The following is a 24,727-nucleotide window of genomic DNA, read 5'->3' as shown; positions in this document are numbered from 1 at the left end:
TATTTTTGTGACATTTTACCTGAGGAGAACAGCAACGGTAAAAAATGATATATGACATGAGAATCAAAGCTGGATTACCAACCTGCAAAATGGGAAACTTGCTCTGGGGTCCCAGGCCCTGAAGAACCTGCGAAAAGCTGCAAATTGTTTGTGGTAATATCATGGATTGCAACTTTGTTTGGGAATATGTCCCACTAAAATACAACAGGCTCATCATCTGACATGACAGAGGCCTTTGCATAGGATTTATTATCTGATCTTGAGCCCCTTTTCTTAATAGGGACCCACTTCTGCTCACGTACTTTTCTTTAAACAAAGCTGAGAATCTTAATAATAAACCCGCCACAGGGGTTAGTAGTTGTATTTTGGTTTGTGGGCACTAGAGGGCGCCAAATCCCAAATCACATGGCACTGAATCGCTCTTGCACACAAGTCATCACGTTGGCGCTTAGAGGAGAGCTGTTTTTCATATCTCAAAATGTTATAATACATTTTAAAAAATGACGGTGGAAAAAATCCTTCAAATAACCCCACGGGACCTGGGTGTGTGTTTTCATAACATAATAAAGCAATTGGACAAGATGAAGATAATATCTGAGCTGTAGCCTATGTAATAAAAACGGACAGTGTCATTCACAAACAGGCCTGTTGGACTGTGAACCCCATTAACCCTTTGATATGATTCAAAAGCCGTGTATTTTTCTCCAGTCAGCTGTACGGGGCCTGTGTTTTCCAGTGTGAGCATCTGTGGCGGTAAAACAGTGAAATGTTGAAGATCACACAGTGAAATGAGCCCAGCTAGGCCGCATTTATTGTTTTCTCAACCCAACTACGGCTCACATCCCGCCCAGAAGCTCCTGTACGCATGACGGATATCTCAAACAGCCAATGAAATTGCCGTATGCTGCCGGCTTGGGAGAAAACCGACCAATCAGCGCTCGGTAGCATCGGAGGGGCACGCTTTCTACGCTTTCTCTGGCAAGAATGTTAGTTCCTGCTCTTCCCTGGCCGTTTCCTGTAATCGTACAGTGTTGTGAGACGGAGAAAGCCATGTGTGTCGATGCAAAGGTAAATTTAGCACCCCGAAATTATTACTGTGAGAGTTAGGGCAGTGGACATGATGGTTATTTTCAGGTATTTTTGCCGAAAAACAGACGCAGACCAACCGAAACAGTATTGCGGCCTAACCCGTGTCTGAACGTTGACGGGCAATGGTTATTGTGGCACGTTGCTTTGGTTTGGTCCGGTTTGTTGATGAGATTGAAGGAGTCCGGTGGACTGGATGCTTGGTAGTAAATGACAGAGAAGCGAGCTAACGTGTCCAAACACACAGCACGCCGTGTTTTTTTCCACGGCTCGGGATGTTTGCGGTGGCACACACACGCGTTTGTAATCATCTTGGTCGCGGTACAAGCTAATGCTAGCCGACGGTTTAGTGAGACTGCAATACGACCGAGAGAGGAAAGCATCCTGCCTCCAGCATCAGTACCCTGCTCGTCTTCACTTCACCACCAACTATTTCCATTCACTGCATCTCCCCATGGTGCTTTAGCTCTGTGTGTTACTGCCGACTCGTTTTATTTGTAGCTTTCTTTATTAGTAGCAAACCTTTAATCTCACAGAGCCATGAGACCGATGTTATACTCCAAACACAGTGTTGTGTAACCAGTCATCACTTTACTCAGCGTTACATGCCATTTAAACTCTTTTATTTTTTACTTTTATAAATGAAATCGTGGTGTGATGCGTTTAATTCATTGAGGTAAACGGTCACAGCTCACAGGAGATGGATGTAAGTGTGATCATGCCAAACTTTCATACAATCTAGTAACCGAACTTTACTTTAGGAGTCAAACTTAAACGAATGATGATGTAAAATAAAGAAAACAAGCACCAGAAGTTGCCTCTTGTGATCATAGGGCCACATTACAAACACACTTTCTAACCTTTGAATGAGGCACAACAGGTTTGAGCTGGAGAATAAGTTTAAACTTGGCATACAGTTGTATTTGTTTAAATGTTAAACGCATTGACTTGTGCTGCGTTGACTCGTGCTTTTTCTCTTTTTTTTGCCAGCTGTTTACTTAAAAGTTGAGAAGACCTGGACTGCAACCATTTAACTTCTATCTCGGAGTCTTTTTAACGTGGTGCCCGTCTCCCTGTGTGGAGTGGGCAAGATGGCAGACCCCATCATGGACCTCTTTGAGGACACACCTCTGTTTAACCTGGATGCCATACCGGATGATTCCTTCTCTCAGGGCTCCTCAGACCCCGTGGAGGAGGCCCTTAAGCTGGCATTGGGACAAGTGGACCCACCAGCCGAGCCTGAGCTCACGGTCAACACAGGCCTTAACGTTCCTGTAGCAGCTCCCACCATCCCGGACCCTGTCCCTGTTCAAGTTCCCACACAGCAGCAATTGCCAGTGGTGACCGCTCAGACTGTTTCCATAGCCGCAGCTCCCGCTGTAGCCCCTGCCCCTGTTGATACTGTACCTCAGATCCAGGCCCAGACCACCATACCTATTGTAAGCAACACCAGCGTGGCCACCAGTAGCACTGTCCTGCTGAGCTCACCTCTGACTGTTTCCAGCTCTCCGGTCACCACCACTGCCACCACGCAGCTCACGCAGATAACTCACCAGCTCACTCCACAGCAGTTAGCTGCCATTACGCAGCAGGCTGGTGGTAAAATTGTCATTCTCAAAGGCCCCCAGGGTCAAGCCCAGGTGCTGCAGACTGTATCAGGAGCTACAGGCCAGACCACTGGAAAGGTCATCCGTGTGTTGTCTGGCACTCCTCTTAAACCTGGAATGTCCATACTGCAGGGGGGGACAGTTTTGAATCAGGCGAGCCCAGGACAAGCTCAAGTCAAGGTGGGTGCTGCAGGGGTGCAACGCCTGCTGCAGTCTCCCAATGGGCCAGTGAAACAGATGCTGCTGACCTCCATGCCCCAGCATACGCAAGGCCAGACGCTTCAGGTGCAGATCCCAGCCCACACACAGATGGCCCAAGGCCAGACCCAAGTCCAAGTCCAGCCGCAGACTGCCCAGATCCAGGTACAGCAGCAAGGCCAGGCAGCTCAGATCCAAGTTCAGGCTCAGGGCCAGGTGCAGCTCCAGCCAGCCATGCAGGGCCAAACGCAGGTAAGCACCACATCTTTGGCCACAACAGGCAGGCTGCAAGGTGTCACCCTGACATCTGCACAAACCGCAGGTGACGCTTTGAGTGGTTTTATCGTTTGCTTGTTGTTGATTTTCATTAGCTGTATTATTAGGTCTGTTTTAGGAGTGTCATGATGAGTCTCATCCTGTGTATCTGATTCTAGGGTGGTGAAGCAAAGCGGATCACCCTGGTTCTCCAGCAGCCCTCCCAGGCTGGCTCTGCAGCACAGGCAGGTCAAGCCCAACAGCAGGTCACACAAATCCAGCAGGTTCAGACAGCTCAAGCGGGACAACAGCCTCAGGCCCCAACTAGACTAGTGCTGGGTCAGCTTCCCGGAGGCAAACTCGTGCTTCAGGGAAGCCAGCTCGCAGCCCTGACCCAGGCTCGGGCTGCAGGCCAGGCTGGAGGGCAGCCTAAAGTCCTCACTATTCAGCTGCAGGTGCAGCAACAGCCCAACCAACAAGGAGGTGTCAAGGTGAGAGAGACATGTTTTGGCATTTGTTTGTAAGTTTGTATTTGTCTAATCAGATTATGTTTTTCTTGTTTTCTCGTCACTCTAGTTTTTCATCTTGTTTTGTGACAAATTACTCTGAGCTCGGATGTTCTCCTTTGTGATTAAGTGCTGTGTTCTTTAAGAAATCATTGCCAGTAGGGATTTTATATCAGACTTCTCTGTGTCCTTGTCACATAAGACTGAATGGTTTCAGGTTAAAAATCAGCAGTGTGGCTCTTTGTATATGTAGCTGTAGTGTCAGATTGATTGCTGGCTCCCACCAAATAATGTTCAACATAATGTCTACATAACTAGAAATTATGACAGAGTTACTAAATATGTGCATCTTGGGTATGATCCTGTTCAGTCTATTGCTGCTTTTATACAACCATCTTAAGGCAGCAAGGCAGCATTTTGTTTGGTGTCTTATCCGTAGTGAGAGGAAACTTATCACCGTACATCCAGAGCAGAGTTTGGTCCAGGATGTGTTTAGCAGTGTTTAGAAGCAGAGTGTTACTTAAGCTCTTTCAAAAGTGTCTTTCACCAGTTGAGAGCTGTCAAGTCTGGCTGATATCTGTATTAAAGTACAAATATGAAATTGAAACAGCTCTTATCTGACTGTTGAAAAGATGCCAAACAAGCAGATTTCATAAAATGTCTGAGTGTTCCTGCCAAATTCTCAGATCATATACTGTGTTACATCTACCCTGTCTTTGACTTTTGAAATATGCGTCTTTAGTTATTTGAGGGTGACTGTGACTTGAACTGTCTCTTCTTTCACTTCCACAGTACCAGCTAGTCTCAGGAGCTGGCAGTACTGGCAGCCCACAGGTTTTGCAGATCTCGCAGGGTCAAGGAGGCCAGAGAGTTGCAGTGCCACTCAAAATGCTTCTGCAGCCACAGGTAGGCCTCCATATTAGCAGAGACATTTTGTTATACATCAGAGGGAGACTTACAGGTCTTACTAAATATAGCAGAAACAGCAAAGAACCTCTTCACTCATAAAAATTCCCCCGCACTCCCTCACACAGACAAGCTCAGCAACCTCGTCAGGCGGCACGGTCTCTGTGGTAAAGGTCATCAACACGTCAGCCGCAGGCCCCTCCACTACAACCACCACTCCGTCCCAGGCCATACGCATCACCAAGGCCCCCGGTGAGCCTGCCTCTGTGCGACGAGTGGAGATCCTGTGCAAGCAGGAGAAAGCAAACCGTATTGTGGCTGAAGCTATAGCCCGGGCCAAAGCACGTGGTGAGAAGAACCTGCCCAGAGTCCTGAACCAGGATGAGCTTCCAACCACACAGACCTCGCCAGAAACGGGGGGCACTGTGACCGTGGTGTCTGCTGCTAAGAAGAAGACCAGCGGAGGAGGAAGCAAGAAGAAAAGTCCTGTAGCTGGAGGAACAACACCCAAAACCGCAGGTGGGGCCGACAAAAAGAGCAAAGTGAAGACGCCAGGAGGAACAACAGGGGTGGCTGGGTGCACAGTAATACCTGGAAGTGGGAACAAGAGCAAAAGCAAGACCAAGACAAAGTAAGTGATACGTATGTGAGGGAATCATTTGAATATAACTTATTTCTGTCTGTCAGGAAAAGTTGCCTTGTAGATAGATATTTATTGCTGTCCTTTGGCTGCTACTTCACTCTGTCTTTGTCTTTCCTCTCCCCCGTCCTTCCCGCAGCACTATTACTCTCGTAGGAGCAAAAAAAAGAAAGAGAAACGCGTCCTCAGACCACTCTGATGGGGAGTTGAGTCCCGCCTCACCTGCTACACTGGAGGATGACTTGACTACGGTACAAACGCATACATGATCACATAAATAAGATCAACACTCTTTTGGAAATTTCCCCTAAATCTCCCAATAGGACAGCACAAGCAGATCAGATTGTCATTTGACAAGCTTCAATGTGTAGCTGTACTTTAAATCTGGTTGTACTAATTAACCACAGCGTGTATTCTGACATTTGTGATGTCAAAACATTTTTAGGTCAACAAAAAGAATGGAACAAGAAGGTTGTATTTTTTTTTTTTTTTACTAGTTTTCCAGTTTTACTCTGCGCAGACCAATTTGGCTGTTTGTGCAGCAGCAGCGTTGGAGCCTTGTTGCCTCCCTGTGAGAGGGTTGGCACACGCACATTTGATTTTTGGCATGTGCAAATTGTTAGAAATCAGTTTCAATAATGCGGTGGAACAATTCAAAGTGTCACACTTCATGTAGATGAATGACCAGGTAAAGTGAACTGATGTCTGACGGGCCTACGTCTTTTGGTGGCCCATTCTGTATTATATTGATAATGTTACTATTCATATTTTGTATTCTCTAAGAGATGACATTGTCTCACATGATGAAATTTGTAGTGAAACCTGTTTGAGCTTGGACAGACTATCAGCAGTATTTACAAAGCTTTCTCCTGTTTTTTGGGTGCATAGTGGAAAAACTGCTACACACTGAGGTGGCATGTTTAATCATGTCCTGTTCTAAACATTTTTCATTGTGTTGTTTGCCCCTGTCAATTTCTGTTTTCATCTGCTTAATCTTTTCAAAAACACACTCAAGTTACACCTCTCTCTTTTGGCCAGAAGAGGCGCTCCAATCGTGTGGTAAAGAGGAAGAAGTACACAGAGGACTTGGATATCAAGATAACGGATGATGAGGATGAGCAGGAAGACGTAGACGTTACTACAACCGCAGCAGCTGTGGCCTCCATCAGTGGCGGGACAGCGGCGCAGCTTAAACAGGAAATGGAGCTGGATGTCGATGGACAGCCGAGCATGCAGTTCTTTGTGGTGAGTGTAGAACAAGTGAAACAAAGTGACTTTGCCTGGTCATAAAGAGATGGACACACAGGATTAAACGTGTGTACGTTAACAGTGTTTTATTTCCTTTAATTTTATAGGAGAACCCAAGTGAGGAAGATGCTGCCATTGTAGACAAAGTTCTGTCTATGAGGTTAACCAAGAAAGAAGTATGTTTATTACATTTTTATTTATCCCAATACTTAAAATAAATAAAAATCATAAAAACTTAAAAACGTGTTCTTTCCTTCAAGGTGACCCAGGGCCAGTACACCAATGTTGAGGAATTCTTTGTCAAATACAAGAACTAGTAAGTTTGAATATCTCTAACTTAACTTTGGCCTTGGATCTTGACAGTTTTTCTTTCCTGAGGCGACATCCGAATGAGTACAACTTCACTCTCGTTTTCAGTTCATACTTACACTGTGAGTGGGCCAGTTTGGAGCAGTTGGAGAAGGATAAGAGGATCCATCAAAAGATCAAGAGGTTCAAGACCAAACACGCACAGATGAGGCACATCTTCCAGGAGGTGAGGCGGAAGCTCATGCTCAAATCTCTAATTTTAGGATGTGGTTCAGCTGCTTGAACGATAGCTTTCTACGTATTTCTGCCGTCTCTGACACTGTGGTTCTCTGCAGGATGAGGAGCCTTTTAACCCGGACTATGTAGAGGTGGACAGGATCCTGGACGTTTCCCACAGCGTGGACAAGGACAATGGCGAGGTAAGAGACACAGTCTCATCACTTTCACAGCTGGATTAAAAGAGATAAGCTGTTCCTCTTTTGGCTGTGGAGCTGAACTACATTTTCTTTCTTTCAGATTTATGACCCACTCTTTTTTATCAGGTAGCATGTTTGCAATAGTTCAATGGTCCTTTTCACTCTTTCCCCTCTAGCCTGTTATCTACTATTTGGTGAAGTGGTGCTCTCTGCCTTATGAAGACGCCACTTGGGAACTGAAAGAGGATGTGGACGAGGGCAAGGTCGGAGACTTTGGCAAAATCCAAAACAGACAACCTCGTCTGAAGAGAGCGGTGAGCAATCAAGTGGAAGATGGCCAGAAGTTGTTCTTCTGAATTTGCTCATTAACAAAACTTCAAAAAAAGGCAAAGATTTGGTGGTGATGGTGCATCAATGTCATGTTTCTACCGAAACCAGAACATTGGTTTCCGAGACTAAAAAGTAAAAGGTTCACATAGTCTCAGACATACACCATGTAACTATGGAGCTCCCATCTAACTGTGTCCTGTCATTGTTTTTGTGAACTCTTTAACAGAAGCAAAATGCCAACACAATAATATTTAAATAAAAAATCCTCCTCAGGAAGGACAGGTGAACAGAGACAATAGATTAATTAGAATGAATGACTGTTTGTTTCAGCCCCTGTTGACACACACACAGGAGATGCAACAGGCATTGTTAATTGAACTTTGGAGAATATGCTGGCTGGCATGGGCCAGCATGACTCAAGATCCACCCAGTGGTGCAATGTTTTTGCAGAGTTCCTTCCTAAAGTGAGTCAGCCTGTGAACCTGTGCAACATGACAAGCAGAGCGCTTTTTTTCCCCCTCTTCGTTCTCCTCAGGCACGGCCATCTGCCAGTTCATGGAAAAAGTTGGAGGAGTCCAGAGAGTACAAGAATGGTAACACACTCAGAGAGTACCAGCTAGAAGGAGTCAACTGGCTGCTCTTCAACTGGTACAACAGGTATTTATCACACACAGGCACATACTACACTCCGCGGGTTTGTAGTAGGGAAAAAGTTAGTCCATTTTGTAATGGTCCTTGTTGATGGCTTCACTAATTATTACTGTCTGTTTGATGTCTCTCAGGCAGAACTGTATCCTGGCAGATGAGATGGGTCTGGGGAAGACCATCCAGTCTATCACGCTGTTGTCCGAGATCTACGCTGCTGGCCTCCAAGGCCCTTTCCTGGTCATTGCTCCCCTCTCTACCATCACCAACTGGGAGAGGGAGTTCTGCACATGGACCAACATGAATGCCATCGTCTACCACGGCAGCTTGGCCAGCAGACAGATGATCCAGCAGTATGAGATGTACTGCAAGGATGATAAGGTGGAGTTATTGATTATGACTGTTGATGAATATCTTTACTGATGGTAAGCATGCCTAATGAAAACTGCAATGCTGTCTACAGGAGCACTTGATCCCAGGTGCATACAAGTTTGACGCTCTCATCACGACCTTCGAGATGGTGTTATCTGACTGCCCAGAGCTGAGGGAGATCTCCTGGCGTTGTGTGATCATTGATGAGGCTCACCGCCTCAAGAATCGCAACTGCAAGCTGTTGGATAGCTTGAAGATGCTGGATCTGGTGAGTTGAATGCAACTAGATTTTTGGTGTAAAACCACTGATTGAACCAAATGTTGCTTTGTTACAAGAAGTGTTCACTTATTCCTTCACCCTTATTATTTCCTGTTTCTTCCTCCTGTCCCTTCTTCCTCATCTTTTCCTCCCCTTTCTGCCTGATGAATCCTTGGTCCTACTTTTCCTTTCTCCCCCCCTCTGTCATTGTGTACTCATGTTTTATTTGTGTTCCTTCTCCCAGGAACACAAAGTGTTGTTGACCGGCACTCCTCTCCAGAACACTGTGGAGGAACTCTTCAGTCTGCTTCATTTCCTGGAGCCAGCTCAGTTTCCTTCTGAGACTGAATTCCTCAGAGACTTTGGAGACCTCAAAACAGAGGAGCAGGTGTGAAATGTACATCCATGTTGGCACACTGAGATTTACACACACCCATCTGCACATTTCATTAATTTTTTCTGGTCCACAGGTTCAAAAGCTGCAGGCCATCTTGAAACCCATGATGCTACGAAGGCTCAAAGAGGATGTTGAGAAGAACTTGGCACCCAAACAGGAGACCATCATTGAGGTTAGTGCACATTCAGTGTGTAAACTCTATTGTATAACTGTTTTTAATTGTGTTAGGAGAACCGATTGACCTAAACAGGGCACCCGATTGATTCTTTGACATTTCTGTCTCTCAGGTTGAGTTGACGGATGTCCAGAAGAAGTACTACCGGGCCATCCTGGAGAGGAACTTCAGCTTCCTCAGTCTAGGGGCAAACAGTAACAGCAATGTCCCCAACCTGCTCAACACTATGATGGAGCTACGCAAGTGCTGCAACCACCCCTACCTCATCAATGGTTTGTTATCACAATATTAACTCTGTCTTCTGCAGGTAGTGTTGATAGTTTCTCTCTGCTGATGATGGATGTGATTAATCACAGCAGGTTGAGGTTGTTTGGCTCTTTGTACTGGGCTTGCCAATAGTAACTGAACTAAATGTTTCCATTATTACTGCCCATATAATCAATAGCAGGGCAGTTCCAAGAGAGATTATCATTTCATTTGGCTAAAAAACAAAAACACTTTCAGGAGGCGGTACTAGTCTTTGTAGTTTGCATTTCTTTGGTGCCATTTTGTAGCAGGAGCTTATTTTGAATCAGAGGTGGTGTGTTTCTCTAAAGCTGCCTGCTCATGATAAGCAGCCTGAGCTACACTTGCTGCAGGTTTGGACAGTGCTGAGATCAGCCTCACAGGTTATTGCCTAATATGTGCTGTGTAAACAAGAACTGCAAATTCAAAACCGGTGAAAGATTTTGTTGGCATTTACACTTTGAAAAGGCAATAAAAAAATCTGACTTTGTGGAGTAGCTATCACTCATTTTGTGGGTAATCTTGCAAAATGACTTCCCCAGTGATCACATGTAAAAAACTTAATCCAGACTTTTAACAGTCATGGATTAGTCATTCAAATGTTGTGCACATATGGGTTAATATTCAGCTTAACTGCTGTTTTACCCACAATGGTGATGATCAGTTGCTAGCATCACTGGATAATGTCATGCAATGTGATGTCCTGTCTCTGATGTTCAGGCGCGGAGGAGAAGATCGTAGCGGAGTTGCGGGAGGTGTACGACCCCCTGGCTCCCGACTTCCATTTGCAGGCCCTCATTCGGTCGGCCGGCAAGCTGGTGCTACTGGACAAGCTGCTGCCTCGCCTCAAGGCTGGAGGACACAAAGTGCTCATCTTCTCCCAGATGGTGCGCTGCTTAGACATTCTGGAGGACTACCTCATCAACAAGAGGTGAGAGGGCCACGTGTATTTTAATGCAGCTGATGGTTTAAAAAAAAAAAACTTATTGCCAAAGTATTATGAGGACTTCAGTAATTGTTTTTTTTTCCATAGATACCTTTATGAACGAATTGATGGCAGAGTGCGTGGGAACCTGCGTCAGGCTGCCATCGATCGCTTCAGCAAGCCTGACTCAGACCGCTTTGTCTTCCTGCTGTGTACCCGTGCTGGTGGCCTGGGTATTAACCTCACTGCTGCTGACACATGTGTTATATTTGACTCTGACTGGAACCCTCAAAATGACCTGCAGGTACAAGATTGTGCTGTACTGTCTGATATAAAGTTAGTTCAGTTAGACTACAACAACAGCAACATCTTAGTTTACAAATTCTTTTACATTTATGTTTTTACATTGATGCATGTCCAAAAATTTGAACTATCATCTTTTTATCTCAGCAGCTTTATATGATGTTCTTTTGACCATTTTATTAACTTTTCTTTTAGGCTCAAGCACGGTGTCATCGTATTGGCCAGTCTAAGGCTGTCAAGGTCTACCGTCTGATCACTAGGAATTCTTATGAGAGGGAGATGCTGGATAAAGCCAGTCTGAAGCTTGGCCTGGACCGGGCCGTCCTGCAGAGTATGAGTGGCAACAAAGACAGCAATGTCAACGGGGTAAGAAACATTCATTCATTAACTGCCAGGTCAGTTATATCACGTCTCTCTTTTAAAAAATTACTTTGCTAAATCCAGTTTTGCCCGCTTGTGTAAAATGCTTTCTGAATCTCCTTTTAACAGATCCAGCAGTTCTCCAAGAAGGAGATTGAGGACCTGCTGAGGAAGGGAGCTTATGCTGCCATCATGGATGAGAACGATGAAGGCAGTCGCTTCTGTGAGGAGGACATCGACCAGATCCTTCAGCGAAGAGCCACAACAATCACAATCGAGAGTGAGGGCAAGGGCTCCACGTTCTCCAAGGCCAGCTTTGTGGCCTCTGAGAACCGCAATGACATCGCCCTCGATGACCCAGAGTTCTGGCAGAAGTGGGCCAAGAAAGCCGACATAGACATGGACACTATCAACAGAAAGGTATGAAAATTTTCATTCACAGCTCCTAAAATACTGTTTTACTGTTTAATATCTTGTATATAGGCTTGTATAATAAGTGCTTACATATTGGTTAGACTATTATGTAATTATAATTAATCAATGTTTCTTCTCACAGAATACCCTCGTGATCGATACTCCCAGAGTCCGCAAGCAGACCCGTCAGTACTCCACTTTACGAGGTGAAGGTGGAGACCTGTCTGATCTGGACAGTGACGAGGAGTATCCTCCTTCCAATTCCAGACAGTCGCGATCTTCCAGACGCGCTGACCGTCACAGTGGAGGGGGTTACGGCCGCACGGACTGTTTCCGGGTCGAGAAACACCTGCTTGTCTATGGGTACACAGACTTAATTATTAGATTTATGTGCTTTTCGGTTTCTTGTCACTTGTCCCTTGCACTCAGTCTGTTATCTTTTTTCTTTAGTTGGGGTCGCTGGAGGGACATCTTATCTCACGCCAGATGTAAGCGTCGCTTGAGTGAACGCGACGTGGAGACAATCTGCCGTGTCATCCTGGTCTTTTGCCTGCTCCACTACCGTGGAGATGAGAACATCAAGAGCTTCATCTGGGAGCTCATCACACCGCCAGAGAATGGGCGCGAACCCCAAACACTACTCAACCACTCTGGTAGGAGCTGCACACAGATCACAGAATGTTTTAAATGAAATTGAACTTTTAAACTGAAAAAATTAGTTTGTTCTTCTAGAACTTTTCTCAGTTAGAAGACCTTTCTTTGTTAACTTGTTATTTTTTTCCCCTCTGCCTAGGCTTGTCTATCCCTGTTCCAAGAGGCAGGAAGGGGAAGAGGGTAAAGGCCCAGAGCACATTCGATGTTCAGAAGGTGGAGTGGATCCGTAAATACAACCCTGACACCCTGCTTCTGGACGACAGCTACCGAAAACACCTCAAGCACCAGTGCAACAAGTCAGTGAAGCCCGATCAGCTGTGTTTTCCTCTGAATGTGGAAGACAATATTTTCATGTGTACCCCCACACACAAACACTAAAACCTCTTCTCTTCCATTTCAGGGTGTTGCTGAGGGTGCGTATGCTCTACTACCTGAAGCAGGAGGTGATCGGCGAGCATTCCGACTCTGTCCTGAAAGGGGCTAACATCCGGTACCTTTTTTATACTACCATACACACAATAATAAATATACACAGGCTCAATTACTGAAGTTCATTTTGATGAACCTGCCATGCATTTATTTTTCTTTTCCAGGGATGTTGATATCTGGATGCCTGAGATGGAGCAGCAGGAGGTACCTGCAGGGTGGTGGGATACTGAGGCAGACCGCTCGCTGCTTGCTGGAGTATTCAAACATGGTGGGTTTTCTCTCCAAGCTCAAATATGTATTATTTTAATTTATAAGAATAGGGAATTTGCTATGGAATAAATTGTTTCTACTTCTTGGCAGTCATGTAACATGTGTCAGGCTACTCCACTTGCTTCAGATATGGAACTTGTCATCGCACAATTTGTTGAGCATTATGTTTTTAACAGCCTTGACTCTGTCTGTCACCAGGTTATGAGATGTACACCACCATGCGGGCTGATCCCTGCCTCTCCTTCCTGGAGAGAGCTGGACGGCCTGATGATAAGGCCATTGATGCCGAGCAGCACACTGGTGACGCAGAGATGGGAGAGGAGTGAGTAATCTTGACTAATGGGGCCAATTGGACTTTATTTACTTATAGATTTATAGCAGACTCACAAATTAAGTGGACATTTTTACATTTATGTCAGTTTCAGAGTTTCCCTTTGTCATTCAAACTGAATTAAGAAATAAGATGGTCATAAATTAACTTCATAAAAAGTTTTGGCAAGGTGGACACATTTCTAACCCTCCTTGATTGTTTCTGTACAGGGCTGACTATGATAAGTACTCAGAGGACCCAGAGTTCAAGCCTGCGTCAAGACACGCCAAAGATCTCTTTGAGGAGGTATCAATCTGTCACAGTGAAGTAGTTCTGTCTGATTTGCAAAGACGGTTGAATATTTTGTACCCAAGCAATCGTGATGACCCGTTTAATCCCGGTTTGATCTTGTTTCTCAGCCTGACTCCATGACCGTGGACGATGAGATTTCTGTAGATGACAAAGCGGGGCCAGTAATCACAGAAATCATATCCACCACCACCACCACGCAGAGTGGTCCGTGCGACTGGCCCTCCAGCTCATCACTTACAGCACGGTTACGGCGGCTGATTACAGCTTACCAACGCAGTTACAGGCAGGAGCAGCTAAAGATCGAAGCGGAGGCAAAGGGCGACCGCAGGCGCAGACGGTGCGAACAGGCCAGCAAGCTGAAGGAGATTGCACGGCAGGAGCGCCAGCAGAGGTACGCTGCTGTTTATTTCATTTTGTGTCTCCAGTGGCTCGGGAGAATTATGACTGTACAGCATGTACTTAGTTTTCCACAGGCTTATTATTGTCTCAATTCAAAGTTTCTACTATTGTAGAAGTGTGCAGCATTTGTTAATCCACCCTATCAGTCCTTGCTATTTTCCTCTTTCTGATGTGTTCTAAAAATCATTGAGGCCAAACAATTCATTTCCTTCCTCAAAATATTTGCTGTTTCTCAATAGCAGTCTTCTCCCCTGGTTTGGTTGTCACACTGCTGCGTATTTTGCCGCATTACAGCCACCTATAGTTCAGTGGAAGTGTGTAGAGTCATGAACTGAATCAGGAACTCAACTAATTTTCACATTTCTTTCTTTCTGTTCAGAGTTGCATGTAAACTAGTTTTGGAAAAAAATTGAAAAAAAAAAAAAAATTGAATCCCTAAAATGTAATATTTTCTTTCTCATTTCTCACTTCACTTGCTTTCTGACTTCCTCACAGGTGGACACGCAGGGAAGAATGTGACTTCTACCGCGTGGTATCCACTTTTGGTGTGGAAAAGATAAAGAAGGAGCCAGGTCTTCCCGAAGGCAGAGACCCTGAATTTGACTGGAACCGCTTCCGTACCTTTGCTCGTCTGGATAAAAAAACAGATGAGAGCCTCAGTCGATACTTCCGTTCTTTTGTCGCCATGTGTCGGAGAGTTTGCCACCTGCGCCCGGGCCATGGTGAAGGTAACTACGGCTACACATGGTGTCAGAAAAGCAGCAGTTTAAGTGCTTACGTTTTGTGGGAGCTCATGCTCATCTCTTGGTTTAAACTACATATTTTAACTGGTGATACCAATATTTATGCATTTTTGACAAATTCAGGTTTCTGTACTGTAATATGTGAATGTCTGATAGAATCAGAGTATGTTGAGTTGACAGTAAATCTTTCTCATCCTGCTCAGATCCATCACAGCTCTCCCAGACTGTGGCCCCCATCACTGAGGAACGTGCTTCCCGTACCCTTTATCGTATTAGCCTCCTGCGTCGACTCCGTGAGCGAGTCCTGCCCCACCCTTCCCTGGAGGAGCGTCTGACACTGGCTCCAACCAGCTCCGAGCTCCCCACTTGGTGGAACATACCGGACCACGATCGTCAGCTGATGCTGGGCGCTTCACTGCACGGCGTCAGCCGCACAGAGCTCTCCATCTTCTCAGACCCGCAGTTTACCTTCAGTCAGGCTCGAGAAGAGTTCATTCAGAACCAACAGGCCCCGCCCCCTCCACCGCCACCTCAGGCACCGCTCATCATGCCCCTCAGCCTGCTAAAGGCCGAGCGGGACATGTCTGGTATGAGGGAGGAGAGAGCAGAAGAGGACGGCCGGTTGCTCGGAGGTCAAATTGGTGACCTGCAAGGTACGCCTTTGAGTCACCATGATGGCAAGGCACGAGGGCAGGGCTGGGGCATGAAGAGGAGCAGGGAGAGGGTTGGAAAAACTGGAGGAGGAAGGAAGGGTGAGGGAGGGTCTGATTCTGACTCTGATTCTGATTCGGGCTCGTCGTCATCTGAGAGATCAGGCAGCAGTGATGAAAGCGGAGAGAGTGAGGAAGAAGGAGGTAAGTTGGTAGCTGAAGAGAAAAATGTTGAATCCTGCAAGAATAAACGCAACAAACTGAATTATTTTCCTTTTTTTTTTCTTAGCAGGCATGAAGCTGTGTGACGTGGATGAAGATAATAGTTTACTCTCTATGACTACATCTCACGATGGCCTTCCTCCTCCTGATCCACTCAGACTGGATTGGCCTAAGGTAATTCTTATGTTTACTAAACTTAATTTGCATTCCACTTGAAGGGATACATTTTCTTGTTGTGAATGACTGATTTATGGGACTTCCTCTTTTCCTCAGGACCGTGTGTTGATCAACCGTCTAGACAGTCTGTGCACTCTGGTGCTGACCGGTCAGTGGCCGTCAGGTCGGCGGTATGTGTCTGAGGCTCAGCTCAACCCGAGCTCAGAGCTTGCCGGAGACGAGATGGCCTACACAAGGGTGATACGTAAATCTGGCATTATGCCTGGTGGCCCTGGGGCAGAGGGTGATGACGGAGAGTTCACTGTCAAGCTCCTCAAGGTGAGAGTTGTGTTGCTTTTATTTGCTAATAGAAAAAGTGATTCTGGGTCCATCGAAATCATTTATATGCAGTGTTTAAAATCAAAAACTGTACTTTGGAGCTGTGACGTGTGCTTAATAGCTAAATTACATTCTTGTCTGTCATCCCATCAGGAGGAGGGGCTGAAGCTGACCTTCTCTAAGCAGGCTCTGATGCCCAATGGGTCTGCGGGAGAGAGCAGCCGCAAAAAACGCAAGGACCAAGAGGTACGTGTATGGCGTGTTTCTCTAGTACAGGAAGCTTTGGAAAGTAAAATAAAACCGTTTTGGATTGAGTTTGATGATTTGATTTCCGTCTATCTCTCTTTTAGTTGTCAGACCCAGATGGACTTGATCCATTGGAGCGTACTCCTCGCCGCAGGGACCCTCCCACCTGGCTGAAGGAGAATCCCGAATATGAGGTAGAGGGAGACATGCTGGAAGTAAGTTTATGACACTTACTGGTGATGTACTGTTCATCAACTGTCAGTCCATATTAGCCTTGTCTCCGATTGATATGGAAACGTAACTATGTGTCTGCTTTATCACATGATTTGTCTTGTTTCCTCAGCTTCTCGTGAACAGGAGCAAGAGGAAGAGGAGGAGGAGGGCAGATAAAGCTCTGACAGGCAGTGAGAAGGTCAAAGTCATTAACATGAGGACAGGAAAGAAGGTGAGACATACAGTAAAGCAGTATCATATACACTTCTTTTTTTTTTTTGTTGGCTGTGTCTTCTCTCTCGCCAACAAACAAATCCAAATGTTTCTCCTCGGTAGGTCGGAGCTGCTTTCTGTCCGATGCTGCAAGACCTGAGGGAATATCTGGAGGAGAATCCTGACAATGCTGTAGCACCTGACTGGTCTGAAACTGTCCGGAACTCTGTACGTGCTGAAGATATTATATTATGAAATGTTTGCTGTGCAGTGTTGTTGACAAAAGTGACTTTACTTCTTGATTGCTTGCTCATTAATCATCTGTTCAATAGAAAAATGTGCTGTCTGTATTAGATTCTACATGTAGCTGTTCATATCTGCAAAGGAGAGGTCATTACATTTGGGTCCTTGCTCTGTAAATTAGGCTTTTTGGGACCCTGGAACTGTGGTTACCACAACATAGGAGAAGAGAAACTCTCTTGTTTTTTTGTTTTTTTTTTCATAATAGACTTTTTTAATAAAATGTATTCTTTTTTTACAGGGTTTCCTGCCCGAGACCTTCTTCCATCGACTGCTGACTGAGCATTCAGAGATCCCGAAGAAAAGCCGCCGCCGGCATCACCACCACCACCACCACCACCATCATCATCATCACACTCCAGATCCCACACCGGAGGACCCTAACATAGACGGAGTTGAAGAGGAGACTCTGGTCTCAGACGGAGCCTACATGATGGACGAGGAGGACCTGGAGACCTCCCATCATTTCCTCACCAGTGCGGACTTTGACGTTAAAATGGAGTGCGGCGACAGCCTTTCTCAAGGTGACTATGACAGCTCGGATCAAGAGGCGCTATTGGAAGATGTCATCATAGCACAGAAGGACTCTGACTCCTCATCAAGCTCAGAGGATTGACTGAACTCTCTCTGAGCACATCTGACTTAGTCCCCTTCTCAACAATGAATCATGTTATTCCTCATCATTTATTTTTACCATATTATGTATCGAATTATGGATGAATGTGTTTTGTTTTTTTTTGTTGCTACTTTTATTCATTTATTTTATATAGGGATTTTTTTCCATGAAATGAGCAGGTTTGCACCCATCTGTTTTCTTTTTCATCATCACAATTGTGTTCCATCTTTGTCTCCTCGATCCTCCTCTCTAACCTCCGACAAAATGGCAAAAAGCTGAGCTTTCTTACTTCACGACTCGTCATCCTCCTCCTCTTCCTCCAGACCTCTTCTTTCCCATCACATTCCCAACCATGACCAAAAGGGGACCCCTGCTGTACAGATACCCTTTTCTTATCTAAGAACCTCAATGCTGGTCCTCTAGCGCTACATGAAACTGGACATGTGTACTGAGCAGAGCCTGGATCCAGATCCCACAACCCCCCCCACTACCCTCCCCGATCTTGTTTGGTCATATCTCGTGTGTCCAGACGACTCTGTGAACTAAAAGGGGATCCAGTGTGTAGATGTACTGTTATTGTTTTCACTCTGTGGGAGGGGTGGGGGTTGAGAGGGAGGGAGGGAGAGGGGAAGTGGCGTATTAGTTACTGAAGCAGTGCTAGGAGGATGGGTGTATTGTACAATGTAGAGCTGGTCAATTGTGTACTATGGTGCAAAGATGACGGCAATGAGTTACTATTCTTGTTTTATGATCTGAGTGTATCTGTGAAATGAATAACAGCAATCTACAGTGAAAGTAAGCTTGTGTGTATTATTGTGACTTTGATCGAGCAGAAGTCCTAATGTAAGTCCACACATATGTCACTCAGAACTACATCAAATGATTTACAAAGTAGAAACGTTTCTAAATCACCTAGCATGCCACAACTTGGTCTCTCAAATTAGGTTATTAGTTATGAAACATTTCAGTTTGTGCCTGCTGTGTTCTTTCTAATACAGATACAAAGAATCCATTAAGTGGTTAAATGCAGACCACTGCTGTCTACTGTCTGTGATCAGTATCGGCTGTAATGAGTTAAGTGTGTGCTAATGGGTGTCCTGAAGAATGCCAAACAATACAAAGAAGGCACAGAAAGACGGGAGTGTTCAGTGCTGAGGCAGTTTGAAACATTTCCACAGTCCTGCAAACATTAGGCAATGCAGCTGTGAGTGATGTTAATGAGGAGAAACGTACCGCACCTAGCATCCAAGAGCGGAAAAACTTCACTAACGGTCAAGTGATGTCTGAATGAAGACATTTAAACTCCACGCTGTAAACTACCAAACACTCGTAAGTTATAAAGGAGTTTAAACCTTAAATAATAGCAAGGTTTGGTAGATTTACAATAAACACAAAATATGATCATATTGGACTGTTTGGAAACCACTCCACCTCCTTCCTTTACACTTATAATCTTTGTTACCTGCGAGACGAGAGACCAGAAAAACTCCAGGGTAGAAGTTGAGTTAGTAACATGCAATAAGAATGTACAGACGGAGAGAGAGAGAAAGAAAAGAGCTCAGTGCACCGTTATTTAGTCCCATAGCAGCATATCTAAGGATGACCTGAGTCAGCCCTAACCATAAGCTCTATTAAAAAGGGACGTGTTATGCACTACACCAATTTAATGTAATAATTTGATCATGTAATCTGAGGGCCAGAACCAGCCTAAATTTGCATGTTAAATTGTAGTTTATTTGATGGTCTAGGTTACATATAAACTTGTGTCAACAATTGAAATAACTGGCTTTGATTCCAGTCTTTGGACAGTTACCCTCAAAAATACTTTATTTATATTCAGCTATTCTAAAAGTGATTTAACATTAAACAGAGTGAGTACAAGAAACAGTTAAGTGATGTTTTGTAGTTCATTAATTAGGTAGTCACTGAGGAGGACACTGCAATGGATTTGTCTGTAGCGGGAAGTACTGCTGCCTTCACGGCTCTTTATTTGCTCGTACAGTCCTGTATTGTCAGACCTATTTCAACATTTCGTTTAGCGCTGTATATTGAAAAAATAAATAAACTAGTCAGAAGAATTAAAAAGTAGATTATAAGCTCGCTGTTAATTCATTTAAACTTCAAACGGAAATGGAAACAAGCGCATCTGATATCTAGATGTTGCAACTGGCTGAACAAAACGAGCAAATATAAATGGTTGTCGATGACATTTCTAGTTACGTCGGATAAGATTGCTAACATGCTATTTTTTCTTTCTAACCGTCACGTCTTAGCAGGCGAATAAGCCTGACATAGCTGGCAAAAAGTGGCGTAAACTTGGTACAGCTGGGTTGTTCACGTAATAATCAAATTTTCCGACAGCCCTTGAATCCAACACGAGCTACTGCGTCCGGTTCAGACACAGACATGGTGTTAGCATCACACCAGCTTATGAATGGGTTCGTGTCGGGCCTCTAGAGAGCTTTACGCACCGGGGACTTTACACATAATATTTTGGCAACGTTGTGGTTTCATCTGGCTGTTATCAGCCTCAAATCCTCCCCCCTTGTCCCGTTTCTCCAAACAGCTACAAGCACGTTAGCTTAGCTCGACCTAACGTTATGCTAACCGACAGGTTTAGCCAGCTAGCTCGCCGCTAGCAGCTTTCGTTAATGTCGGAGGAATTGACCTGATAAGAAACAAATAAGAAACACACCGTCATCGACAGAGCATACAGCGTGTGTGAGAGTTTGTCTGGAGGTAAATAGTTTTTAAAAATGGACCTCAATTTTTACTCTGACCTGTCGGATGGCTGTGCTCAAAATGTTGATTCGGAGTTTTTGGACACACAAGCTTATGGAGGATACTCCGAGGAAAACAAGGTGAGTTAACATTCAGCAGCTTTTAATCTGAAAGGCTGGATCTGGTTGGTTAGTGCTAACGATCTGTTTCAGTTTCCAGAAGGAAGCGACAGTTACCTCACCATCAGTGGAGGAGGACACCCTTTCTTGTCTGCTGAGGTGAGTCAGTCACACATGGCAGTCCTCATTGTGCTGAACTTTATCCAGTGTTGACTGACTTATTATTCTGTCTCTCTCTGGACATGTAGCAAACATTTCATACGCCCAGTCTCGGGGATGAGGTGTTTGAGATCCCCCCCATCTCCCTTGATCCAGACCAGGCTCTGAGCATCAGTGATGCAGTGTCCCACTTTGAGCTGAACGATGGTTCAGATGGCACCGGAGGACCTTCAGGCCCCCGCAGCCTTGTTAGCAACCTGGTGGTTGAGGCCAATGATCCTTCCTTTGCTTCCACCTTTGTGAACTCTACGTCTCAAGGCCTGGAGCAGCTGAACCTTGGGGCAATGGGCCAGGCTGGAGGGGGAGCCCTGCTGAGCTCTTCTGCTTTGGTAAGTGCTCCAGCTGTAGATAGACGCTCACACAGAAACCTGTTGGATGTTTAAATGTTAGTTGTTTTCGTGAATGCAGTTAAGAGTTGTTTGCATCTTTTTTTTTTGCAGGAACTGGGGAATTCCAGTGGGTCACATTTCAGCAGTTCATCCCCCATGACCATCGATGTCCAGCTTGGTGACATCGGTCACGGCCTTCTGGGAAGCAGTCACCTGTCCACCATTAACCAGTCTGTGCTGGCGATGGGTCTCGGAGGTGAAAACATCAGGCATCATTCAGAGACTCATGAGCAGCCTTTGTCTGCAACACCATCACCAGCCGGCTCCCTGCAGGATGAGGACATGGATGACTTCAAGGTGAGCACCACAGTTCCTGCACTCGTGTGTGTGTGTGAGTGTATTTTGGATTCCATGTTAGATCCTGCAGCTAATATATCCTCTCTTCTCTCTTCACCTTTCTCTCCCTGTTCAGAGGAGTGTGCTGGTAGACTCCCCCATGTCTCTCTCCTCTTCCCTCACCCACATCTCCTCCCACCCAGTTCCTACATCTTCACTTACCCCGGCTACATTCAGGAGAGGTGGGGGGAAGCCAGCCACGATGGCCTCAGTGGCCGCAGCAGCGGGTGCTAAAAAAGGAAGGAAGAAGAAAGACCCAAATGAACCACAGAAGCCCGTTTCAGCGTACGCCCTTTTCTTCAGAGACACACAGGCAGCCATTAAGGGCCAGAACCCCAACGCATCTTTTGGGGAGGTGTCAAAGATTGTGGCCTCCATGTGGGACAGCCTGGCTGAGGAGCAGAAACAGGTAGAAGAACACATGCTTATATGATTTATATTAATATCCAGTGTCAGTTTTGGGGGAGAAAATGATTGTTGATGGTAACGCAGAGACAAATGACATCTGTGCATGTTTTGTCTGTGCTAGGTGTACAAGAGAAAGACGGAAGCAGCCAAAAAGGAGTATTTGAAAGCGCTGGCAGCCTACAGAGCCAACCAGCTCTCACAGGTGAGATCATCAGGAACACCAGGTGGTTGCTTTTTTCATTCATGTGGCTTTGCTCATTTTTTTTAATCTGTCTTCACCACAGCCTGCCACTGAGGAGATGGAGGCCGCCCCTTCACCACCTCCACCAGTGGTCAACCAGACACCTGCAGCCCTTCACTCTGCTGGTCACCAGCCCATCCGACCAGCCACCACCAACCTGGAAGAGAACACCATCACCAACATCTGTGCCTCCAACATAATCCTGAACGTCCCGGAGGTGACCACACGTTCCCGCACAGGAGCAAACAAAGCCATGGCTCCAGCTGCTGCAGCACCCCCGGCCCAGACCATCACCAAGATTATAATCCCAAAGCATATGCTGCAGGCAGGGGGTCAGGTGGTGACTGTGTTGCCAGGAGGGGTTCGTACTTTACAGCCTACACTATTATTGTCGGGTGCCTCTCGTCAGCCGCCTCCGCTGCAGCAGATGCAGAACGCACCACTTCCACCACGGCTCCAGCAAATGGCGCCGGCGCCTCCACCCTTACAGGCAAAACCCCGCGAGGGAAGCACCACAGCAGGTCTCCCTGTGTCGGTCACTGCTACACCTCCACCTCCACTCCAGATAAAAATAGTCCCCGCCTCCTTGCAGGGCAAAGACGCCCTGCCAATTATTGTCCCTAATACAGCAGTCGTGTCGTCGACTGCGACTACATCCGCCCAATCTGCACCAGTTGTGTCAGTGCAGGTGGTGAACTCTGCTGACACGCAAGGCAATACAGATGAGGATGAAGTTACAGAAGTGCTGCCCTCAGAAGAGGTACATGTTCTTTATTCATTTGTTTTGTCTGAGACCTCGTTAATCTACGAATACAAGTTTTATTGATAGTAGATAGATGTTCTTTGAAGGTGGCTCGTAATTTATCCTCAGACAGCGCCAAGCTGTAGTCATAGCAACATATTCTTAACTCTTAAAAATGACTTATTTAGTGGTTCAAAATTTTAAGTAACTGTAACATAAACATTGCCATTTTCTGCTTCACAAGGCAGAAAATGTTAAATGTGACCCCTCTTACTTACTGCTACAATAGTGCTAAAATTTATGTTTTTAAGTTTGTTGCATTGAATCGGATCTCACTAGGATTGTTGTCCAGGAAAACCCCCAAAACCAAACAAAGCCCAAATAAAATTTTTAGTATTCACCATGAGTATTTACTATGATACAGCCAGATGTCTTGCCATCTGTAATTTTAGTTTTAGACACTTGAATCTGAAACATGTCGTTACCACCATGAGACTAAAAGTAGCTGAATGTTTGAAAAGAGAGAACCACATTTAAAAACAATCACATGACATCTGGGGTAGTGAAAATTTCTGTTCCCTCAAAAGACTATGTAAACTGACACAGCTTTCACAGAGAAGATTGAAAAATAAAAAGCACACTTCCCGGATGTACACAGCTCATACAGCCTATCTACATAGACCCAAAGCTGTAACAGCTTGTTTCAGAGTTGCCTCTTTTAAACACTGACTTTGAGAGGGTGGGCACTTAAACATTAATTTCATTTTACATTGATTGGTTAGTGCAAAATGTCCCGTTTACATTAAATTTAAAGTTGTAGAACAATAATACCCAAAGTCCAGACGGATGAATATATTTGCATTTTTATTCTTGCTTTTGCTTTCACTGTGACAACCTATATCAGCGTACAGAATAATACTGCCAATAATAATACCAAACTTTTGTTCCTTTTTCAGGATGAGATGGAGGTTAATGGGTCCAGTGATGCTGCAACTATGAGGAGTGTGTGCGCGAGGACAGGCTGCAACAACCCGGCTGTGGAGAGCGATGACTGGGACAAAGAATACTGCAGCAACGAATGTGTGGCCAATCATTGCAGGTTTGTAGTAGTTTGAAACAGGCTCACATTCATGTTTTGTTTCCAGCAGACGTTGGAGAACTTTTCTGAACTTTAATATTTTCTGTTTGTCAGAGACATATTCAGGACGTGGTGCTCCATCAGGAATCAGACCTTGGGAACAGTGAAATGAAGAGCAGCCACTACCAATTATAAGACACTTAAAAAGAAATGACGGATGCAGTGCAGAAACAAATGTATTTCACCGCAGTGTGAGTTCTCTTATTGTTTGGTACATGTACTGTAGGTTTGACAGTTGCTCTTTAGGATAAACAATTAGCATTGCTAAATGGCACTAAATTAGGATACAGCTTTTAGTCAGGCATTAGAGGACTTCAAGGCAGCTAGATAACAAAATCAGCACAATGAAGTATTTAAGTTGGTCAAGATAATAGTGTTCTTAGATTCTTTTACTAATGCCTACACAGGTCAGTTTCTACTTAAGTGTAAATTGTTGGAAAGTGTTACACTCTGATAAGGACGATCAACATTTCAGCTTTTTACAGCAGTGTGAGACACGATTGTACAGTGCCCACTGTCTGAGTCAATGCTCTGAAATGTTTTGGTGTTATAAGCAGGAGAAACAATTCAACTTGTTTCTTTACTTAGCTGACATGTATTAGTTTGTATTACTGTATACCTTTTTTGTACCGTGGCCTTCCAGGTTTAATCTTGCCTTCATTTTTTGTAAAATACTCTGTACTGATGATCAGTGGTTAAAAAATTC

The 24,727-nt window shown here is 45.1% G+C and overlaps 2 protein-coding genes across 4 annotated transcripts; both read left to right on the top strand.

Moving 5' to 3' along the window:
* Positions 1-933: 933 nt before the first annotated feature.
* chd8 (chromodomain helicase DNA binding protein 8) lies at positions 934-18,504 on the top strand. Of its 3 annotated transcripts, none has more exons than XM_019257235.2 (39): positions 934-1,068; positions 2,077-3,143; positions 3,326-3,637; positions 4,445-4,558; positions 4,687-5,189; positions 5,338-5,449; positions 6,240-6,443; positions 6,554-6,622; positions 6,707-6,762; positions 6,864-6,981; positions 7,091-7,174; positions 7,348-7,485; positions 8,037-8,158; positions 8,284-8,527; positions 8,610-8,786; positions 9,022-9,165; positions 9,248-9,346; positions 9,462-9,621; positions 10,355-10,565; positions 10,668-10,863; positions 11,058-11,228; positions 11,352-11,642; positions 11,779-11,999; positions 12,087-12,289; positions 12,430-12,586; positions 12,691-12,780; positions 12,884-12,987; positions 13,188-13,311; positions 13,530-13,605; positions 13,719-14,002; positions 14,506-14,738; positions 14,957-15,607; positions 15,693-15,799; positions 15,899-16,120; positions 16,274-16,366; positions 16,471-16,581; positions 16,710-16,811; positions 16,916-17,020; positions 17,334-18,504. In XM_019257235.2, exons 2-39 carry the CDS (start codon positions 2,178-2,180, stop codon positions 17,706-17,708), a joined length of 7,749 nt encoding a protein of 2,582 aa, XP_019112780.1. In that variant the 5' UTR covers positions 934-1,068; positions 2,077-2,177; the 3' UTR covers positions 17,709-18,504. The 3 variants fall into 3 exon arrangements, with proteins under 3 accessions (XP_019112780.1, XP_010740472.2, XP_010740471.2); XM_010742170.3 differs by having other exon boundaries at positions 6,237-6,443; positions 15,696-15,799; XM_010742169.3 differs by having other exon boundaries at positions 6,237-6,443.
* Positions 18,505-19,910: 1,406 nt separating this feature from the next.
* On the top strand, positions 19,911-24,687 carry tox4a (TOX high mobility group box family member 4 a). The gene is made up of 9 exons (XM_010742168.3): positions 19,911-20,569; positions 20,642-20,707; positions 20,797-21,096; positions 21,208-21,453; positions 21,569-21,901; positions 22,022-22,102; positions 22,185-22,901; positions 23,840-23,982; positions 24,076-24,687. Exons 1-9 carry the CDS (start codon positions 20,465-20,467, stop codon positions 24,131-24,133), a joined length of 2,049 nt encoding a protein of 682 aa, XP_010740470.2. The 5' UTR covers positions 19,911-20,464; the 3' UTR covers positions 24,134-24,687.
* Positions 24,688-24,727: the final 40 nt, after the last annotated feature.

This window comes from Larimichthys crocea, chromosome X, assembly GCF_000972845.2.
Source record: "Larimichthys crocea isolate SSNF chromosome X, L_crocea_2.0, whole genome shotgun sequence".
Classification (NCBI taxonomy): domain Eukaryota; kingdom Metazoa; phylum Chordata; class Actinopteri; family Sciaenidae; genus Larimichthys; species Larimichthys crocea.
This window is presented reverse-complemented; position numbering and strand designations above follow the sequence as displayed.